This window comes from Crocodylus porosus, unplaced genomic scaffold (genome assembly GCF_001723895.1).
Source record: "Crocodylus porosus isolate Cpor-Errol unplaced genomic scaffold, CroPor_comp1, whole genome shotgun sequence".
NCBI classification, from domain to species: Eukaryota; Metazoa; Chordata; order Crocodylia; family Crocodylidae; genus Crocodylus; species Crocodylus porosus.
In genome coordinates, this window is record NW_017728932.1 from 16,641,570 (window position 1) to 16,661,032 (window position 19,463).

General features: G+C 41.4%; 1 protein-coding gene across 3 annotated transcripts; it reads right to left on the reverse strand.

The window, feature by feature from the left end:
• Positions 1-1,158: 1,158 nt before the first annotated feature.
• Positions 1,159-19,457, reverse strand: NSRP1 (nuclear speckle splicing regulatory protein 1). 3 transcript variants are annotated; one of them, XM_019545790.1, is made up of 8 exons: positions 19,376-19,457; positions 18,492-18,572; positions 17,948-18,035; positions 9,284-9,340; positions 7,298-7,429; positions 6,090-6,297; positions 5,486-5,594; positions 1,159-2,796 (listed from the first exon to the last, which is right to left on the reverse strand). In XM_019545790.1, exons 1-8 carry the CDS (start codon positions 19,393-19,395, stop codon positions 1,779-1,781), a joined length of 1,713 nt encoding a protein of 570 aa, XP_019401335.1. In that variant the 5' UTR covers positions 19,396-19,457; the 3' UTR covers positions 1,159-1,778. The 3 variants fall into 3 exon arrangements, with proteins under 3 accessions (XP_019401335.1, XP_019401336.1, XP_019401337.1); XM_019545791.1 differs by lacking the exon at positions 18,492-18,572; XM_019545792.1 differs by lacking the exons at positions 18,492-18,572; positions 19,376-19,457 and adding an exon at positions 18,254-18,475.
• Positions 19,458-19,463: the final 6 nt, after the last annotated feature.

The window sequence follows — 19,463 nt, forward strand, 5'->3', positions numbered from 1 at the left end:
ACTGCAGCCTTCCAAATCCTTTCTAGTTTTCAGGAGCACTTAGAATTAATTTTGTAAATCACTTCAAACTTCTCAGTTCTGTGTGTTAAAGGTTCACTTGGCACCTGCCATCTTCAACTTCTTAGTGCCTTAAGGACATGAGTAAAATCCAACGTCTTGATGAATGCAATCACTAAGCTCCAACAGGGAAACACAGAAGAGGAATACTACACACATTTTACTATTTCCTCATAAAACCAGCCTCAAATTCCCTTGCTAATGGGAAGCAGATGTGAGAAAAAGAACAAAACAAGTCGAGGAGGAATGTCTAAAAACATTCTGCCACTTGAAAGGGAAATTCAGAAAAGACTTCAGCAAAAAGATGGATAATACTTTGGCTCACGTGGTAGCTGTTAGTTATCCACATGCTGGTAACACTGGCAAATGGATGCAGTCTATGGGGCTGTCCCAAACTGACCCAAGAAATCGCAGATGAAATCGAATACCTGCACACTGGTGATCCTTCAGACACCTGAACATGACTACTACTTTTTATTCACAAGACAACTGTAGACCAGGCAAGGTTCTCATGCCGACCCCCTGAACACCGTACGAGGAGGAGAGAGGGCAGATCAGTTTGTAGGTGGGTTCCGTACTTGGACTGCGTGAAAAAAGTGAAACTGAAGTGCAAATAAATGTGAATTATATTGGGTTTTGTGATAAACTTGCAGAAGAACAAGTGGAAAAAACTCCCCAAAGCTTGAAAATGTATTATAAAAGGATGCTGGGTTTTTGGTTGTAGCCGTGTTGGTTGAAGGACACAGGCAGGCCAGGTTCTTTGAGAAGATGTCATATTTTTTATTGGACCAACTGAGAACTCAGTTGATCTAATAAAAGACACAACATCTACTCAAAGAACCTTGTCTGTTTATAAAAAGTGTTATTTTTTACTAGTACAAGTTATAGTTTTGGAATGATTTCTATAACAGTTTTATAAAACCTTGAAAAGACAGATTTATCCTGGCAAGTCCAGCATATTAATTCTAGCAGAACCTGTGGGTACAACTGGAGTACTTGAAGAAGAAATATGCCTCGATTTATCTCATGAGAAAGGTATGATGCAGCTTGTTTCCACTAAAACTTAGAGTAACAGACACAAAGAGCAATCAAGGCACTAGATATAGTACAGAATGTACATTTTATTTAATTATTTCCATACATCAAGCTCTAGAAAGAAAACCAAACCCCACATTTTCAATAGGTCAATATGAAAAAACCCCATACATACAGGGTTCTGCTAAATTATAGTTTTGGATTTTTTTTCTGCATTTTCCCAATTTTTAGTTTTGCGTTTTTCTCAATCTTTGTCAACTTCTCTGAACAGTGATGTTTTTTAATAAGCATGCTGCTTCAGCAGAGTTGCTGCTGTTACAAGCAGTCACAGGGATTACGTGATAGCAGGGACTGTGGTAGTCTTACCCGTCTCAGTTTAGCCTCTATATGGGTGGCTCAGTCTCAATGACACAGGGGACAGGATGTTGAAAGCCAACATGAACAGAACCAGCAAAATTAAACCTCTTCCCTTTACAACTGACCAAATGCAGGCACAAAATGAACTACTTACATATTCCAAAAGAAGGAAAAAAATGTTGTTTTACTAAATTTTTTATGGATGTTATAAAACCCCCAGGAAGAGTAAGCGGCCAGGGAAAACTTTACTTCTAGAGGCAGAGTCCCTGATGTAGTGATTTTCTCACCAGCGAGAGTCTACCATCTCTTTTTTATCCACTGAAATCAAGCTAATCCTCTTCTTTCTCTACGTAGGATTTTGTGCTAACTCGTGCCATTTGCCGAGCCAAATAGCGGTCCCTTGCTGATGTCACAGTCTCTTCACTGCTCCGCTTGGCGAATTTGTTCACACCGTCTGATGACTTCTCCAGCTGCTCTTTCACTTTGCTTAGCCCTCCCTCTTCAGCCCTGCGCTTTTCCGAGCTCGAGGCTCCCTCATCGTCCCTCTCCCGCTCTCTTTCAAGATCAGGCTGGCTGTCTCTTTCTAAGGCTCTAGGACTGCCCTCCTTCCTGTCCCTGCGTTTCTTTTCACTTTTATCATCTCGCTCTTTCTTCTCCTTTGCAGATTCCTCCTTTTCTCTGCATTTCCCCCCTCTCTCCCTTTCTCTCTCACTGTAACCGTCTCTGCCATTTCTTAACCTCTCTTTTTCTCGCTCCCTTTCTGCGTGTTTGTCTTCCCTCTCCTTCTCTCTCCTCCATTCTCGGTCATATCCTTCTCTCTCTTTTCTATCTCTCCCCCTACGTTTGTCCTCCTGCTCTTCCCTCTTTCTGTAGCTATCTTTACTGCTATGATCCCCATATCTGTCCTGGTCTTCCTTTTTCCTTTGGTGATCCTTTTCCTGGGCCCTGCCTCTTCTCTCGTAATTGCTTTCCCTGTACCGTTCATCGCTTTCCCTTCTACCTGTTCCACTCTCTTCTCTCCGAGGATGATTTGACTGGGTTTTTGCACGGTGACCTCCTTCGTCACTGGATGATCTTGATGACGTGGAGTGCTTCCGGCTCCTGCGATGCTGGGGATCATCCCCACTGCTTGCAGAACTGTCTCGACTTTCCTTCTTTTTAGAATGACCCTTGGTGTTTTTATATTTTCTGTCATCATCACTGCTCTCACTTTCTAAATCAGTGTCCACATCTGGATTATCCTTGTCCTTTCGCTTAGGAGTGGTTTTGAGTTGTAGTCCATCCTCTGGAATTCTGTTCCTTTGGCTGGCTTCATCAGAAGTACTGCTAGATTTTTCCTCCTTTATCCTAGATTTTTTTTTGTGCATTTAAAAAACAGAAAAAAGATATTACACAGCCTGCAGTCTCAGACATTTCTGGAGCCCATGATTTCTTTCTGAGACTTCACAAGTAATGCAACAGGAAAGTCTAAGCAGGCAAATCTAGTTTGCTGTTCTCGTTCTAATATCCTTTGTACTGAAAGTCTGCATCAGGCTCTTTGGTAACATGCAAAACAAATGAACTGATCTCAAGAATGAGTAAAGCTACAGCTCTGTATACAACACTGACTTGTATTTTGGTAACACTACCTAGGTGGCAAACCATTTCCTAGGCGATTCATATCCATACCACATCATTCCTATATTGGGAAGAGGTGGGGATTTTTCCCCCTTTTTGGTGTCTGAGCATTACGAACTTTATTTTTATTTGGGATCCTATGACCCCAGCTGACTTCCTGCCCTTTGGGCAGGGGGCTGGACTCGATGATCTCCTGAGGTCCCTTCTAGCCCTAATGTCTATGAAATCTATGAAATCTAATAGGAGCTGTACACAGAACACCCCATGCTGAACACGTCCTCATAAAAAAAACCCACCAGTTTAAATTTAAACTTAAATTTACTAAAACTACTAGTTTAAATTTACTAAACTACAATTTACTACAACTACTAGTTTAAATTTCAGTTCAATATTCCTGAATATTTCTGTGCTTCCTGCCAAGGCCCTCAGTCTTGTGGCTGTAGTGATGCTAAGATCTTGTTAACATTTTTAGCTTGCAACATGCAATAGAAGAGGAAACATGGGACACTTTGCAGATATCAAACTTGGGCAATGCCCAAAAAGGTTATAAGCGGTCAGTCTTCTTTTGACTGATAAGGAGGTGCATTTTGATTACAGAAGCCACATGTCTGTTTTCACTAATCATTTTGCTGCACTGTCTGTATGTGGGAAATTGGCTGTAGAAATCAGTCGACCATCTGGCTAGGCTGAATGCTTGATCCATGGTTTAAAGTGCAAAATGACTTTAAAAATTACATTGTGGCATTCCATATTTATTCTCTCTCAATTACTTTCCCACGATAGTTGAGCAAGAAGGCAAGCCAAAGGTTTGTTTTTTCCTCTATGGAGTGCTTCAAACTTTGTCTAATTGTTGAAAATCTACTTGTGCCTTTTTTGTAACCTTACATTGCCAGTGGTAAAACTAACAAAAATAATGGAAATCTTCAGATGAACTCATCTGGTCGTTTTGTGGCTGGCAACAGAATAGATTGCTGTTTGTTTGTTTTTTCTCATAGATGCATTCATTCATTCGATAAGACTTTATCATTACGGTTAAGAAACCCTGCATTGAACATAACCACACTTGGACAAAAGCATTTTCAACCTCAAAGAATTGTTCAAAAAATACAAAAGCAAGCAAGTCAATCACAGGTGGCACTGCTTCACAGAGATAAAACAGAGGATACCTTGTATTGATATGTTTGTAAGGAAGCAAAAGTAACACAAACAGTTCATGTAAGTGACCTCACAGGAATTGTGTTGGTGATGTCTAAGAGAGACTCCTTAAATTCTCTTTGCTAGTGAAAGTCAAGCCTAAGACAGCTATGCTTTTCCAAGCACGAGCTCTTTTATTAGCTGGTTCTTTAAACTGCAGAGTGACAAACAGTTGCAGTTCTAAGTATTTTTCTCTCTTGTTATAAGTTGCCCTGGTTTTCTCTCCCCATTATTTCCAATGACATGGCACATCGTTGTATTAAAAGGCAAGCTAGAAGTCCTGCCTCAGGCTGAGGATCTCCAACATGATCACCTACCTCACCAGAACCAAGAACTGACAAAATGTTCATCCAGTTTCAGTCCCAAAAATCCTCACGATTGAAGCTACTTATTCATTGTTTTAGAATATCAAACATCCGCCTACTCCCTGACAACCATGTTTAAGGTCCCCACAAGGTAGTTTTAAGCTGAATAAAGCACTGGTTTGTTGCAATACAGCTCTACAATAAATTAAATCCAGTGATCACTATTAACCAGAGGAGAAGAAAGAGCTATGTTCCTTCAATTCCAGCAGTAACACAGCTCCACTTAATGCTTTTGTTTTAAATGGTACATATAATAAGCTTTGAAAGTTCTCCCCCTGGACTTTGTCCATCTGTTTTCTTTCCTTTTATCACAAGACTTACAAAAATTAAGAATCTTTTCCATCTTTATGAGAAAATGTTGGCCAGGCACAATGATAAAGACCCACAAGTTTTTCAGTAAATTTGTGTGGGACACGATTTTCTAAGTGGTGACTAAAATGAGCTGTGATGTGAAGCTGCATAATATTATACATCTGGGCCCAAAGAATATCGGACTCATTCTCCCTGAGGAAGCAAAATTCTTGGCTTAAGGCAGCTGTTGACAAAAACTGTATAACATCCAAATAAGAACCAAACTGTAATAATGCCACGCAACCACCAGCATGACACAGTGTAACTATCCCTTTGGTAGCATTAAAAACAAAAGGTTCCTGCACTTTTGCTCCCCTCTCAATTCCCACAGTTTCACTCAATGATGATGATCTTTTCACATTTTCCAACCAGCCAACTCTGCAACGTATGTGACTTCTGCTACCAGCACTTTGGTATTCATTCCCCTCCCAAGATGCTAGTGACACCAGATTTTTGAATGCTGTGAAACTGGTTTAAATTTAAAGAGCTTTTTAAAAACTCTGACCTACCTGGCTTCACGAAGGCTGCATTTGGGCATCTCTTCTTCCCCAACCTGCTGGTTTAAAAGATGTCTGTAGAATCCACTGAGATCTTTCTGTTTGGTTACATCCAGACATGCTAAGGAAAGAAAAACAAGAATGATATAATAGTCAGGAATCATGAGACCCTTTTCACATGTGGTAGGGCTGATTTCCAGAAAGAGAAGCTGCTCAAGTGATTTCCCTTCACATGTATGCTGCTTTACCAATTTCCAGCAAAAAACAATTACTTTCACATCTGGGACAGCTTTCTGCAAATTGGGCAGGATTACTACTAGCATTTTAGTATCCCTAGGGCGCACGGACTCATTCTTTTCCTTTAACAATTCCCAAGTGAAACAAGTCACCCAACCATTACTGACACAAAAGGGCAGGAACCTTCTATTCCTCAGCCTCCAAGTCCAATCCAGTCCCCCGTGTTGTTGTTTGCTCCTCTTCCATAATACACCATCTCATGCCCTGTTCAGAGACCAGGGCAACACCACTATACATCACATCCAAAAGTACTTTTTTAAAGGCAAACGCCACGCTTCTCTCCTGAGGGGAACTCGTATGTGTTCTGTGCAACTCTCACCTTCCAGTGCTGCCTCTTTTTTCTCTCTTTCCTCTTCCTCCGCCCTCTCTTGCAGCTTTTTCTTATAGGCCGATGTTACGAAAGCCTCCTTGTCATCAAACTCTCCTCCTTCCATTTCACGCTCTTTCTGAATTTTTCTATCCATTCGTTTTTCTTCTTCCTTCTTTCTTATCTCAGCTGCCTTGAGGATACTGTGGATGTACCTTGGCTAAGGTGGGAAAAAAAACAATAATGAGAAGGAATCAAGTTGGCTGAATCAGAACAGGTTAGAATTGCTGAAGACACTGAAAAAAATCAGTTTGAGAGTGTAAAAGTAGCTAGCCTAGCTAATTTGTGAGGTGGCTGTGGCTGGGATAATGATCTCAATGAACACAGTTCATGTCTTGATCATGGCAACCTTTCCTTCAACAATGAAACAGACAGCAAAAATTTCACCTTAACTTTGGGGGGATGTAACTTTGATTTCTTTCAACACAACCCTTCTTTGGACAGGTTTATGTTTAGTGGCAGTTCTCCCTCGCTTCCTTTTGTTAACTGGGAACAGAATGCCACTTTCTTTTACACCCCATACAACCTGTTAAATACTCCCAAAACCAATGACGTGAGCAATGATAACACAACTTTCCAGTATCATTCACTAATACTTTGGAATAAACATGAATGATTTGGGCTGTGGAAAATGGTTCATATTTAACAGACAGGATACAATCTGGTTAGTTGCCTGACAGCCCCTCCGTAAGCCAACAAGCAAGAAGTAGATAATATGGATATATTCATTGCTACAAAATGTGGTCCTGTTGCCAAAAGATATTATTTCCTCCCTCAGTTAGGACTCTTCCCAACAGTGAAAACAGAACCCGTTATAGTGCTCCCGGGATCTAATCGTGATCAGCACATCATAACAGGTCCTCTGTAAACGCATGAGACGACAGAGTCCTTGCCCCACAGCATAGTGGTAGGAAGCTAGTCATGCACCTATTGCTCTCCAAATCAACTAAACAAGGTTCAGACATGCTTGCTGAGCTTGCAAGTTAACAAACTTCTTATAACATCTCAGGCTTCTGAGCACAGAACATGTAGGCCCCCACTACAGCATGCACAACTGGTTCCTAGGATATCATGAACCTCAGTAAAGTCTGCTAAGTAGTCATGGCTATTTTCCCAGCATGGAGAGATAAGACAGACAGCATACATTTTCAGGTATGGACCTTTTTGTCATCTTTTCCTGACAACACTTTGGCATCACTTTCTTTCTTCTGCTGCTGCATTTCATCATAAATACTGTCATATTCGTAAACTGTAGAGTCTTCTGCCAAGGCCTTTTGAATCTCTAATTTAGTCTTAAAAAAAGAAAGAAAAATAAACTAGGCAACATTATGTTTTCAATACTTTTTATTTATATATTTTGATTTAATCAGATCAGTTCATGATATAACTCTAATAGGAAACTGAACATAAGTTCAACGTTGCTTGATCTATGAAGTCCTTGGTTTAGTACTGCTATTATAAATGATCACTTAGAAGAAGAATATTTATGAGATTAGGCAATACAGTGCGAAGAGAAAATATAAAGCAGCAACAACTGAGCTATTATGGTGACTACTTAAGTGGAAAATTACTATTTTATCGAATTAAACAAGTTAAACAGAATTTAAAAAGAAACACAAACAAACTAAACCAGTTGTGCCATACATTTTTCTTAGTTTTCTCTAAAAGTATTCATATATTAATTTATATATCATACATTTCATTTACAGACTTGTCCACTGTACATTTCAACTCCTATGGAACCATGGGGTTGGGATAAATGCAACTGCTTTCCTACAGCTGGTGGGGTTTTTTTTTACTGAACGCTCATGTTTTTTCCTAGCTAAGTTACCTCCGAGTACAATGCAAAGGGTAGCTGTTAGGTAGGACTTCATTATATAAGAACCTGGTACTCTTTTGCTGTCTTTAGCTTCCTTAAATATTACGCTGTCCTCCAAAATCAAGTTGTTTAACAAATGAATTCAATAAAGCATCCCTGCAGTCTACAGCCCAAAATGAACTGCAACTTCTTGTGGTTTTACAGTGTGTGTATGAAGTAGTCTGCAAGTTTTATGCTGTAAACTATAATCAGCTCTATGGAAACCCAGGTACACAGTTTGCATTAGATTGTTTTTCAGCTACTCTTTGGACACAGCCAAAAGAATCGTCCTGGTCAGTAAAGTGGAATCATTTATTACACTAATAAAAACACAGAGGTTAAAAATATGTATATCTATCTCCTTAGCTAGGAGATGCGTATTTGATAAATTAGAACTAGGAAGTTCTATATATTTTTTAATAAAAATCTCATGTTGCAGATAAGGTAAAATTATCGTGTGTAAGTAAAGATTTTTAAAACACTAGTTCTAAACACGAAGAAATATGATTATTTTTTCACAGCCTGCTTCATAATAACTTACTTTTCTGCAGATACCTATTAGACAAGTTGACTGAAATGACATCATTAGATTATTAATTGTTAAAATTAACTCAAATTTTACTTTTCCTTAAAATACCTACTCTTAAATCTTATGCTTCTAGAAATAACTGGGGAGGAGCACAATCCACAATGGCCTAGAAACCTAATAAAAACCTGCATTGTTGACTATCACCATTAACTGGGCAGCTTAATTACAGCTAATCCTAATTTTTGAGGCTGTATCTGTGTGGAAAACTAGATGTATGAGTGTTAAATGATGCTATTAATACTACAATCTCTATTTTGCCCAGTTGAAACCATCATATCTATATAACAGTTGCTGTACGAGGTGGAAGAAATGTAGAATGTGTAGGATTTCCACAAATGCTAGGTGCCTCTGCGTGAGAGCGCTATGGGAAAATCTGGGGCCTGAAGGAATTGCAAAGACTGCAAAATCTGGGGCCTGAAGGAAAAGTGCCTGAAGGAATTGCAAAGACTGCAGCACCAGAAGCAAGTGTGTGGAGATGCATTCGGGGATGTAGTACTTCAGAGAGAAGAGAAAAAAGAGGAATGGGCAAACTAGCTCCATAGATAAGACGGAGGGGCAGGTTACCTTGTCTGTGCTATAAAAGAGTATACTTGCGTTCTGGTTGTTTGCAAGGAGAAAACACGATTTAGCTGAATGGTTACCAACCACAACAAATCCTTATTTTGTCATGTGCACAGCAACCTCCCAGTCTCAACTTACTTGCTTCATCACTTGTTTTTTCAGTGCTTCTTTTTGAAGACTCTCACCCACAGAGGCCTGTGAGAAGGAAATATTGACCGATATAAACATTAAATTATTTGTTTCCATGGTGTGTACTGCATGCTGTTTTTCTAATATTGTAATCAATAAAACATAGCTTTAAAAAAATGGTATCATATTATTCATTATCAAACTTTTATAGCCCATAATGTAACCCATTAATCTTTTATTTTAAATTTTTCAAGAATTTTAATGAGAGAAAATAGCAATGTTGGCTTGCCTTCTATTGAAGTAAGTACTCTACCATCTGTTGAAAATGGGTTTTCTAACCGGCACGTTTTTAACTTAGTGATGCTTCTTTTTTATTGTCTTTTTATGGTCTCAAATCAATAGATAATACTTTCTGTTAAACAGATTCATTAGGAGGAGACAGGAATCATTGCCTGTTTATATCATTAGGAATTTCTCAGTAGTATTTTAAAGCAGAGAAATGCTGAAAAAAAAGGTCTTCTGCACTTTGGCAGCTACCTGAATTTTCCAGTACTGCGTGAAACATGCTCTACGAGCAGTTTTTAAAAAGAGAAAGAGCTTGTGTCGTCAGTCTTCAATAAAAAAGGTAATGAAAAACTACCAGCAAGTAGTTTATATGTGCAGACACCACAATGCACCGAAGAAAACCAAGCAAACATCATACCACATAATTTCAAACAGTTCTGCTGAAAGGCGAGACTTGGTACCTCTGCAAAACAACAATGCGCCATGTCCCTCATTTCATATGCTGTTGAAATCAGAATGGATGTGTCAATACAGAAGAAGCAGAGTGCTGTCCTGCTAACTTTGAACAGTGCCCAACGGATTATCTAAAGGTCCCTTCACTCTCTTACTGCAGCAACGAAAATATTGCAAACCCCCAAACTTTGCAACCTTTTGTGCAGCTCACCTCGGAAGAACACATACGCACATGGCTTGAATTTCAGGAAAGTAGCAATGAGTGTTTTCTACCCTATGGAAAAAGAACTAATGGCACCAGCACAATTTCATTTCTATTTTGAAGACTGTACACGGTTCTTTTTCTGTGTTGTAAATAATACTCATTGTTATTTTCACAAGTATATACTAGAACATAGATTTGAGTCTCTCTCCTTATGTGTTTTACAATTTACTTCCTATAATTTAGCCTAGATTCAGGGAACTAATCCCAAAGCTAAAAGAGCCTTATAAACTATTCAAAATACTTCCTTAAGACATTCTCCCTCAATAAACTCCATACACTGTGTGTGACTGGTGCTAGACAGGTTAAAAAGAAAACAAAACTGAAAAGGCAGCTCTGAAACACTGCATATTTCAAAACTCCCTTTTTCAAACAGTTGAACAGCTCTGTATGGGATGGATCTTGGCAGGTAAGAGTCAAAACTAAGGTCAGCTCCACACTTCAAAATGGTAAAAGCTAAGTCATAAAGAAAAGCATGATGTGCATTGGAAGTGTGGGGGGGGCACGACTCCAGGATGCAAAGCTAAGAACTACTCAGTTCTCCTTGCGTTTATCGAGACAGCCTTTCTTATCTAGCAGAGAGGTGTAGCTAGCTCTGTTAGTTTGAAGTCAGGCAGACAGCAAGGTAAAGATATACCTTTATAGGTGAGAGATGCATAAACTTTCCTAAGTGAGAGCTCGCTTCATCTGGTGCTCACAAAAGCTTATTCACCTGATTCATTTAGTCTGTAAGGTGCATCTTAACCCTGCCTTCTGCAGTGGGTAAGGCAGGCAAGGAAGCAGATTGCATTCTCTTCCCTGTATTTGTGGGGACTGAGAATGGCAAAGGCATCAGTAATACATTTATTGGCAAATTTGCAGGATCACTACAGCAGAGTCATTTGAGAGCTGCACTTTCCTCCTGACAGTGTAAACTGCTGAAAGCATATACCAAGTCTACTGTAATGCCAGACAGACTCTGCATCCTTATGCTACAAGTTACTGCGTTATTTAGATAGGAATCCACATTCATTATATTTGGATGTATAACATAATACGCACGCACATTTTCTACAATGGATTTTTTTGGTGCTGGCAAACATGCAGGAATGGATTCAGTGGCTCAGTTCCCCTCATCCTTTCTGGTCCCGTGCTCCCGTATTAAGATAATCCTGGCTTTACAAATCCAGTTCTGTTTGATTCTGACGTCAGAGACTCAGCTGCTGCATGAGCGCTTCAGATTATTTTAAAATATTTTTCAATTAAACATACATGCTAATTTCATAGGGTTTTTTTCCAAAGGCTACATGACAAGCAGCAGGGCTTTCCCCGCTTAAAAGACTATGTCGGGCTAACTCTGTGGACAAGTTATTTCCCAGCGTTTCACAAAAGACCCAGATTCCACTCCTGTTCTGGGAGAAAGTTGTCCATTGCTTGGCATGGTAAGGAACATCGCTGATGGAGTCCAAATGGAGCCCTGTCCAACACAACCCCTAGCTGAAGGATGAGCGCTGTCATTAGATAGAAGTTGTAGGGAGAGGGATTTGACAGGGAGGCACCTCCTTGGGAAGTAAGGACAGAGAGAGGAGGTAAGCAGCAGGGCAAAAAATTCAGTAGCTGCATGTCTGCAAAGAGGCAGTTAGTCTGAAACGGGGCACAGGGCAGAGCAGGGTGACCCCTTAGAGACTAACTCATTCAAAGAGGCATACGAGTCTGCAAGGTGCCATGTATTTACGGAGTTAACTGTCTTTCATCAAAATATATGAAACTGCTTAGAATATTTTTCTTCTTCTTCGACAACGACTGGACATATTGGTCAACAGACCAGGCAAACACAAAAGTAATATGCAGACCTTATTACTGCACACTAGACTCTGGAGAGGTCCACCTGCCGTTTGTTTGTCCAGCGTGCCAGTCCGTTTAAGTAAAACAGGTTCAGGACAAACACCTCTCCTGGTTTATGGGGGACAATTTCCTGTTGTGCTCTGAGCATTGATAGATGAGAACTTCCTGTTCTTTTGTATTGTTTTTACTTATCAACTGCCTGTTTATTAAAGACCCGACAAACTCACCAATCTGTTTTGTGCTTTCTGTTTGCCCACAATCAAACTATTCTTTGGAGGCACAAAGCTTACAGTTCAATATTTTCTGAAGAGAGAAAACAATAGTTTATCCCTGCAGTGAAACAGCACACAGTTCTATCGTGTAAACCAAGGAAAATTCTTAAAATAGACACTTCAGCGTGCCACCCCTGCAAAATCTACCCAAAGTTTTTCCATTTCCTTCCCATTCCATTTGCATTTGACCCTTCTTTCTTGATTCTCTTATACCTTGTGCTGCCACTTAAAATTCTTGTTTCTCTCTCAATCTCCTTCCAAAATGCATTTCTTATTTAAAAAATCCCTACGAGGGTAGAGAAAAATATGAGACTCAATCTACTGATGAGTGATTCACATTGCCTCAGTTATGCCTCACTGCAATTAAACATGTGAACCATGCATTTTTAAAGCACTATAAACATAGTGCACAAAGCTCACCAATTCAAAATTCCCAAGTTGAATACCCAAGAAAAAAAGACACAGGGTAAAGCATGCATGTATTTGTCTCTCGGTTTTGTAGAAACTTTAAGTTCCTTGCATTTCCACATTCCAGACCCACTGGTCCTATCTGCTGTCGGGAAGGGAGTGGTTCATGGCATGGATGGTCCAGCACGGCTGACTGAAGCCTGTGGCTGATGACTAACTCAATATTATCCGAGCTGGCATTCTTGCAGCAGTGTCAGAATTTAAGAATGCCTCAGAGAAAATGGTACAATAATCAGGAGGCTGGACGGTCACCTTGCTGGGGGCCACTTGACCCCAGTTATCTTTCCTGCCTGGTGCAGGGGGCTGGACCTGATGATCCACAAGGTCCCTTCTAGCCTCACAACCAATGAATCTATGAATCGGCTACTTTAAGCTGGTGTCTCAATGTGCATAAGAAATACCGCTACAGTGTAGGTCTCTCACTGACTTCTCAAGTACAGATGATCTCAGCTGAAACTTAGACGATCTGTAACAAGGTGTATTTTAATGGCCAATGACGATGGGATAATTTCCATCACTGGCAGAGCCTCTGTTTTTCAGGGATTCATGAGCGAGGGAAGAATGTTTTGAGATTTTTGCCCAAATGCCAAGTAATGTAGTAATTTGTATACATGGCAATATATATTGCTTTATCCTTTTCTTTTAAGAGGTCTCTCAGTAAGTAAATGCCTACCCCCTCGCTCTCTAGCAGTGGCACATCATCCCCGCTAGAGGTTTCTCCTATAGCACATGCAAACTTATGCACACAGAATAATGTATCTTTCTTCAGATTTGTAGTTCATTTCAAAAGGGATGTGAAATTAGCTTTATTTCAATGGCAGAGAAATTAAACCAGGACTGATTTTAATCTCCCGCTACAATCAAACTGGCCTTAATGTGGTATACAGAAACTCCTCGGCCAATTGCCAAGAATGGAGAAATTAGGGCTATTATTTAGCCAGTAAATGAGGGAAGTTGAGTTAATATTCTGGCCATCAGAGCAAAACTTTCCATGTCAGGCTTTCAACTAGTGCACTGGCATCTGTGCTTAATTATATCATGCTGACCTAATGCAGTGTTCAAACCGGTGCCTACCGAGGGAGAGACGGCTCTCAACTCGACAAGGAAGAAAACAAGGATAAAGATTCAAAGTGAGGAACATAATAAATAATTAATATACTAAGCAGCAGGAAATAGTCATGGTATAGATTTTTATCTGGAAACTACAGAACTGAATTAAAGCCAAAAAGTTCAATGAGTTGATGCTGGAATGTGTGTGCACTCAGGAATGAGAAGGAGAGCTTCTCCTCTTCCTTTCAATTCCTTTTCTTTTCAGTTGCTGTTATAGAAAAAAATTGGCTAAAACTGTGAAGTCCATACTGCCATTTGGAGTCGGTGAGTGTCCGTACTCGTCCTCATCTAAGCCTACCCCAGCCATGAAGGTGGTCCTATAAAAGACACCATCCGCAAAAACCCTTGTCATTCTTTTCCTATAGTGTACTTAACATGACAGAATGAACAAGCTTGCTTTCCTGCTCTAATTAGCTGTGTTTAATATTGCAATTAAAGAAAATTTTTGCTGTCTGAGAAACACAAATGCTTTGCTTAATAAATCAGAAGGATCATCTTCCACATAAACTTGCAGCCACTAACCAGCTCAGCCACATCAAGCAGACTATAAAAATGATCATCTTTCAAGTCTATTCTCACCGATGCAGCAAGGGTGCAGGCAAAATCTTAATGAAATATGCATAGTAACATTAAAAAGGGAACAAAAAAGTTTGGTATCTGATATGTGATCACAATGACCAAGTCAGGTGTGCAGACTCCCTGGCATGGACTTTATTAGAGTTCAGTTAAAAATACACAATCTTCAGACATTCGAGATGTAGTTCTCACTGATAAGGTAACAGACAGGAAATGAAACCCCTCCCAATGCTGCTCCTTATCTTGAAAAGCCCTGAAATTATTACTGAACTAATAAAGTAATTTTGTTTTAAAAAAAAATGATTTTACTTTTTTTGATAAAGGCCGTTGTGAGATTATTACTTTCTGGGGGCTATGTACTATACCAGGCTGTGCGCCATATTGATGCTCGGCTGTAACTTATTATGGTGGACTCTGGAAGGGAGTATATCAGCACCCATTACAAATCCCTTGCAGGAAAGGGAATTTAACCTGTTAAGCTATTGGTTAGCCGCCAGCATCACATTCAAAAGTGCTCTTTGCATGCTTTCCCCATATTGCTTTTTGTCTACCTCACTAAAAAAGCACCAAGCTGCTTAAAGCATGAATTGCACGGAGGCTTTACAGAGCAATCGCAGCATTCATTAGTACTGCTAACACAAGTGCTGACATTCTTTGGGATGACAGCATTTTGGGGCTGAGGGAAGTACTGTCAGGCTACTATGTCAAAGGGGAAACCGCCTGTTTTCTCACTCATCAGTTTCAAGCTCTGAGGATTGTGTAATTCTAGAAGTTTGCAGAGATGACAATGATGATAAAAGCATTATCTTATTGGATTGAATCTTCCCCCTTCTCACTTCACTTGGAAGGATCAGCATTCCGGAACCAAGGGCCATTCTCCAGCTTGGGAGACCAGGGTTCAATCACAAACTCCCCACGTGATCTTGGGCAAATCCAAATAAGGGATTTGAGAGCTATATAGGTTCAAAACTGTGAGCATGAAACCCCTGCTCAGCTGACACCTAGTCCTGGGGTTATCTAGACTCTGTAGGTATCTCTATTTTTGACACTCAAGTTCCCTAAACACCTTAAGCCCTCCAGGGAACTCAACTGCACCGAGCAGCTCAGCATTTGATCCATTCCTCTGTCCTCTCAGGACCACAAACCAGGCAGATTTCTTTACTGAACTCTCCCAAAGAACTCAGTCCAGTAGCCCTTCTCAAAGTACGCTGAACACATTGGTCTCTAAATAAAATGCAGTGGCAGCTGCTATTTTCTTTTAGAACACTATGGTGAAGGTGTCTTAGAAAAATAATTGGTAAAGCTGTATCTGGGTATCCACTAAGCAGCTTTTTCTGTTCCGATAGAAACACATAGAACAGCTTAATTTATGAGGGTTTCAGCCCCCTCTGCTGGAGCAGGTAGAAATTCTGAAACTATGCCTATATTTTTAAAACATGAGACTTAGATAAAGAAATACTTGCAACTTAAACATCACAAGTTGTTCACCAATGTCTTGGTTACTAAAAAAGCTATACTTGTGGAGAAAGCAAATCTCCTGGGGCAAATGTTGTTTCTTGCACAAGCTTAGCAAGAAGCAAGGACATTTCACTTCCTAATTGCACTGAATGCCAATTACAAACTCTGTGTCTGGGGCTAGGACCAGAAATTACACATAAACTGGTATGAGTGATTTGAACCGGTTCAAATATGTAACACAACAGAACGTCAGTGCACATAAACTGCTTTCAAAATGGCCCAAACCGGTTTAAGATAAACCTGGAGGGATGTAGTATCAGAGTTAACTGATTTAGGTTATATCAGTTTATTGAGCTTCTGTCCAGAACCCCTCCAGATTCAAGTTAACTCAGTCTCCTAGCATCCCAGGATGCTTCACACCTTGGCTCAAGCTATCTGTTCCAGCCAAGCAGGGAGGCGTGCTCTAGCATCTCCCAGCTTCTGGCATGGGCCACTGCAGGCATGTGAATGTCTGTTTGCTTGCTTATTGGTTCAACTACACAGCTTAGACTACACTGCAAAGATTGAATCGATCCAGCCTTGGGCTTTTTGACTGTCTGCACTTCGCCTGGAAAAAAAAGGCTGTAGAAGAGCTCTTGTACATATCAGTCAAGACATATCAAGTAATTTGCATGTAAAATTAAGCACGTGGGCAAATGATTCCAGGTGGGGGCCTCTGTAACATTTTACAGATAAACAATATAATTAGCCCTAGTGCTCAATTCAATCTGTTTATTAAATCCACATTTTCAGTTCAGTTATGTCATTCTGGCCCTGGCAGTTGGGGCCTCTCCTTCATCCATTTATTTTGCTGCATATACTTGACTCAAACCGGGTGTTTTACCTGGTCATGGAGCAAATATATGGACTATCTCCCTTACAGAAACAAATGTAAGACAGAGCTACTGTGTAAAATTACTCCATAGTAATATGTGTTCATCACTTGCAAAAAAAAGAAACTGCTGAGGTTCACTGAAAAGCAGGACACGTGTTCAGTGCGTGATCACAGTGGTTTTTCCCCTGTTGTGTTAGAATCTGTAAGAATTTATGCTAAGTTGGCACTGCTCTCCCTAGAGCACGGTGGTCAACCTGCAGTATGTCTCACAGGTGGTATGGGCAGCCTCTGTGCATGGCACGCAGCGAACCAGGGAGCGGACAGGCAACACAGTGGCAGATAGGGCAGGGAGCAAAAAACAGAGCAGAAGATCAGACAAGAAGAACAGCGCTAGAATCAGAAAGCAGAACAGCTGTCTGAACAGGAGAAGAGGACTGGAGTGCTACTCGGCAAGGGCATGGGGCTAATTGGTGGCACACCTGCCAAAAAGATAGGCCCCTGCTACACTAGAGTAGACTTGACTCCTACCAACTTCAACTGGAGTTTGGAAGCAGACCATTGAAAGCTGATACGCATTTCAAATTCACTAGCTAAATCAAAACTTCTCCCCTTAAAAAGCAACATTCTGTTAAGTGCAAACCACTTCAGAAATATCGCCAGGAACACACTTTTGAAAGCCCTGTTGAGGATTTACTTTATATACACAAGTTGCAGCAGCAAAACAAGCTGTTAAAATGTTCCGAGAGGCCCTGGAAGTAACGTTTCCACAGCAGAAAAGAATATATTTGAAAGAGCTGTTTGCAGACAGAGAAATTAAGTTGCTTAAGATCACACAAGTCAATGGCAGAGGAAGACAGAACCCAGAGCTCTGAGAGCCACAGCTTTGCTTTAACAGCCAGTTCATGCCACTCGAAACGACTATTTGAAATTAAAAGGTAGACTGAACTTGCACTCATTTTACTAGTGTCAGATAGCAGCCCATAAACTCTTCCCAGTCAACGCTCAGAATATGGCTCTGTTTATCGTACTGACACCCCCAGAATTCAATCTATGCTTCAGTGGAACTCAGGAGAAAATTATTGATAACTGACCTCCTCCTCAGAGTCATCTGCAAATACCGAAGGTTTCTTTGTAACAAGTGTTTTCTGTGGTGTTTTCTTGGGCAAAATAAGTCCATATCTAGGGAAAGACATTAGAAATGGTCTACTTAAAATTACTGACAATTCTGGCTTACTCACATGTATCTTCCACGACAGTCCTCCCCCCAGCCCCCGCCACCACACACACACACCAGCCACGCAGTATTAAAAACAGAACAGCAAACTAAGAAGATCTGTACAACTGGATGCATTTTAGAAGATCATTTGGGGAGAGATGAGGCCAGTGTTACTGCCTACTTGTCAGCTTGTCCTGTAGTTGTCCCTATGCTTTATTCTATGCCACTCATTTTGCATACAAGGGACTTCCTCGACCCATCCACAACACTGGTCGTTTCTCAAGTCTCTCCTGAAGTACTTCTTCCACGACAAAAAACTGACTTGTATTTTTAATGCATGTGCAGACATGTGAAAAACCCCATTCAAATCCATGGACTTAGTCATGTATGTCAAGTTAGTATCAGCGGTAAGTCTTTACTTGGTCAGGCCTTGAGTCAGTTTCTTGTAACTGTTCTTGTCCTCTCCTATTTCCTGCACATCTTTGAATGAACTGTCCCACCTACACGAAGGGAAGAGAACAAGCACTGAAAGGAAGGTTGTGAAGGCGCTGGCTACGGCGTGCATAGAAACCAAGAGGAATGCAGTGCGTTTCGTGCTTTAAATAGCCTGATCAAAACGTTAAATAGCTCAATCAAAACATTAAAACAGCGCGATCGCGATGTTAAATAGCTTGATCAACGTGTTAAATAGCTCGACCAAAACATTAAATAGCGTGATCACGTTAAACAGCTGAGTCAAAACCATCATAGGATGGTTGATGTTACTGCTCCCATCCCTGTGCGTTTCGTGTTATTTTCCCTTTGCCCGTCCCTCCGCTCGCCTTTCCGCGCCGCAGCCCGCGTGGCCCTGGTGTTTTGGAAGCACCTAGTCCGTCTGGGATGCGAAATGAGAATGCGATACGGAGCCGACCAGGATTAAGTTTTGCTTCGGCGCCACTCAGATGCCGACGCCGCGACGATGACAGGCTGCGCGCGGGGGACCCGGGCCTGTCCGAAGCAGACCGGGAGCGGTGGCACAGGGCGGGGCAGGGCAGGGCAGGGCGTGGCGCCACGTGTGACTTGTTTTGCGGTTAGAAGAGGAGTGAACACAAAGGGGCAGGCCAAGAGTCACAGAGAGGAGGGTAGCGGGGGCTCGGGAGTCGCATCCAGGGCAACCCCCTGCTTCAAGCAGGACCAGCCCCAGTACATCGCCCCGCCTCGTGGGGGTCCGCCCGGCCCTGCTGGGCTGTGACCCCCGCCCCCGGTGCGAGCGGCGGAGCTGCGCCCCCGGCCCGCCGCGGCCCGGCCCGACCCCCGCACTCACTGCCTGCTGGGCGCCGCCATCTTCCTTCCGGCCGCCCGCCCGCCTGCCTCAAGGCGCCCGCAGATTCCTCACGGCCCGCGGAGGGGCC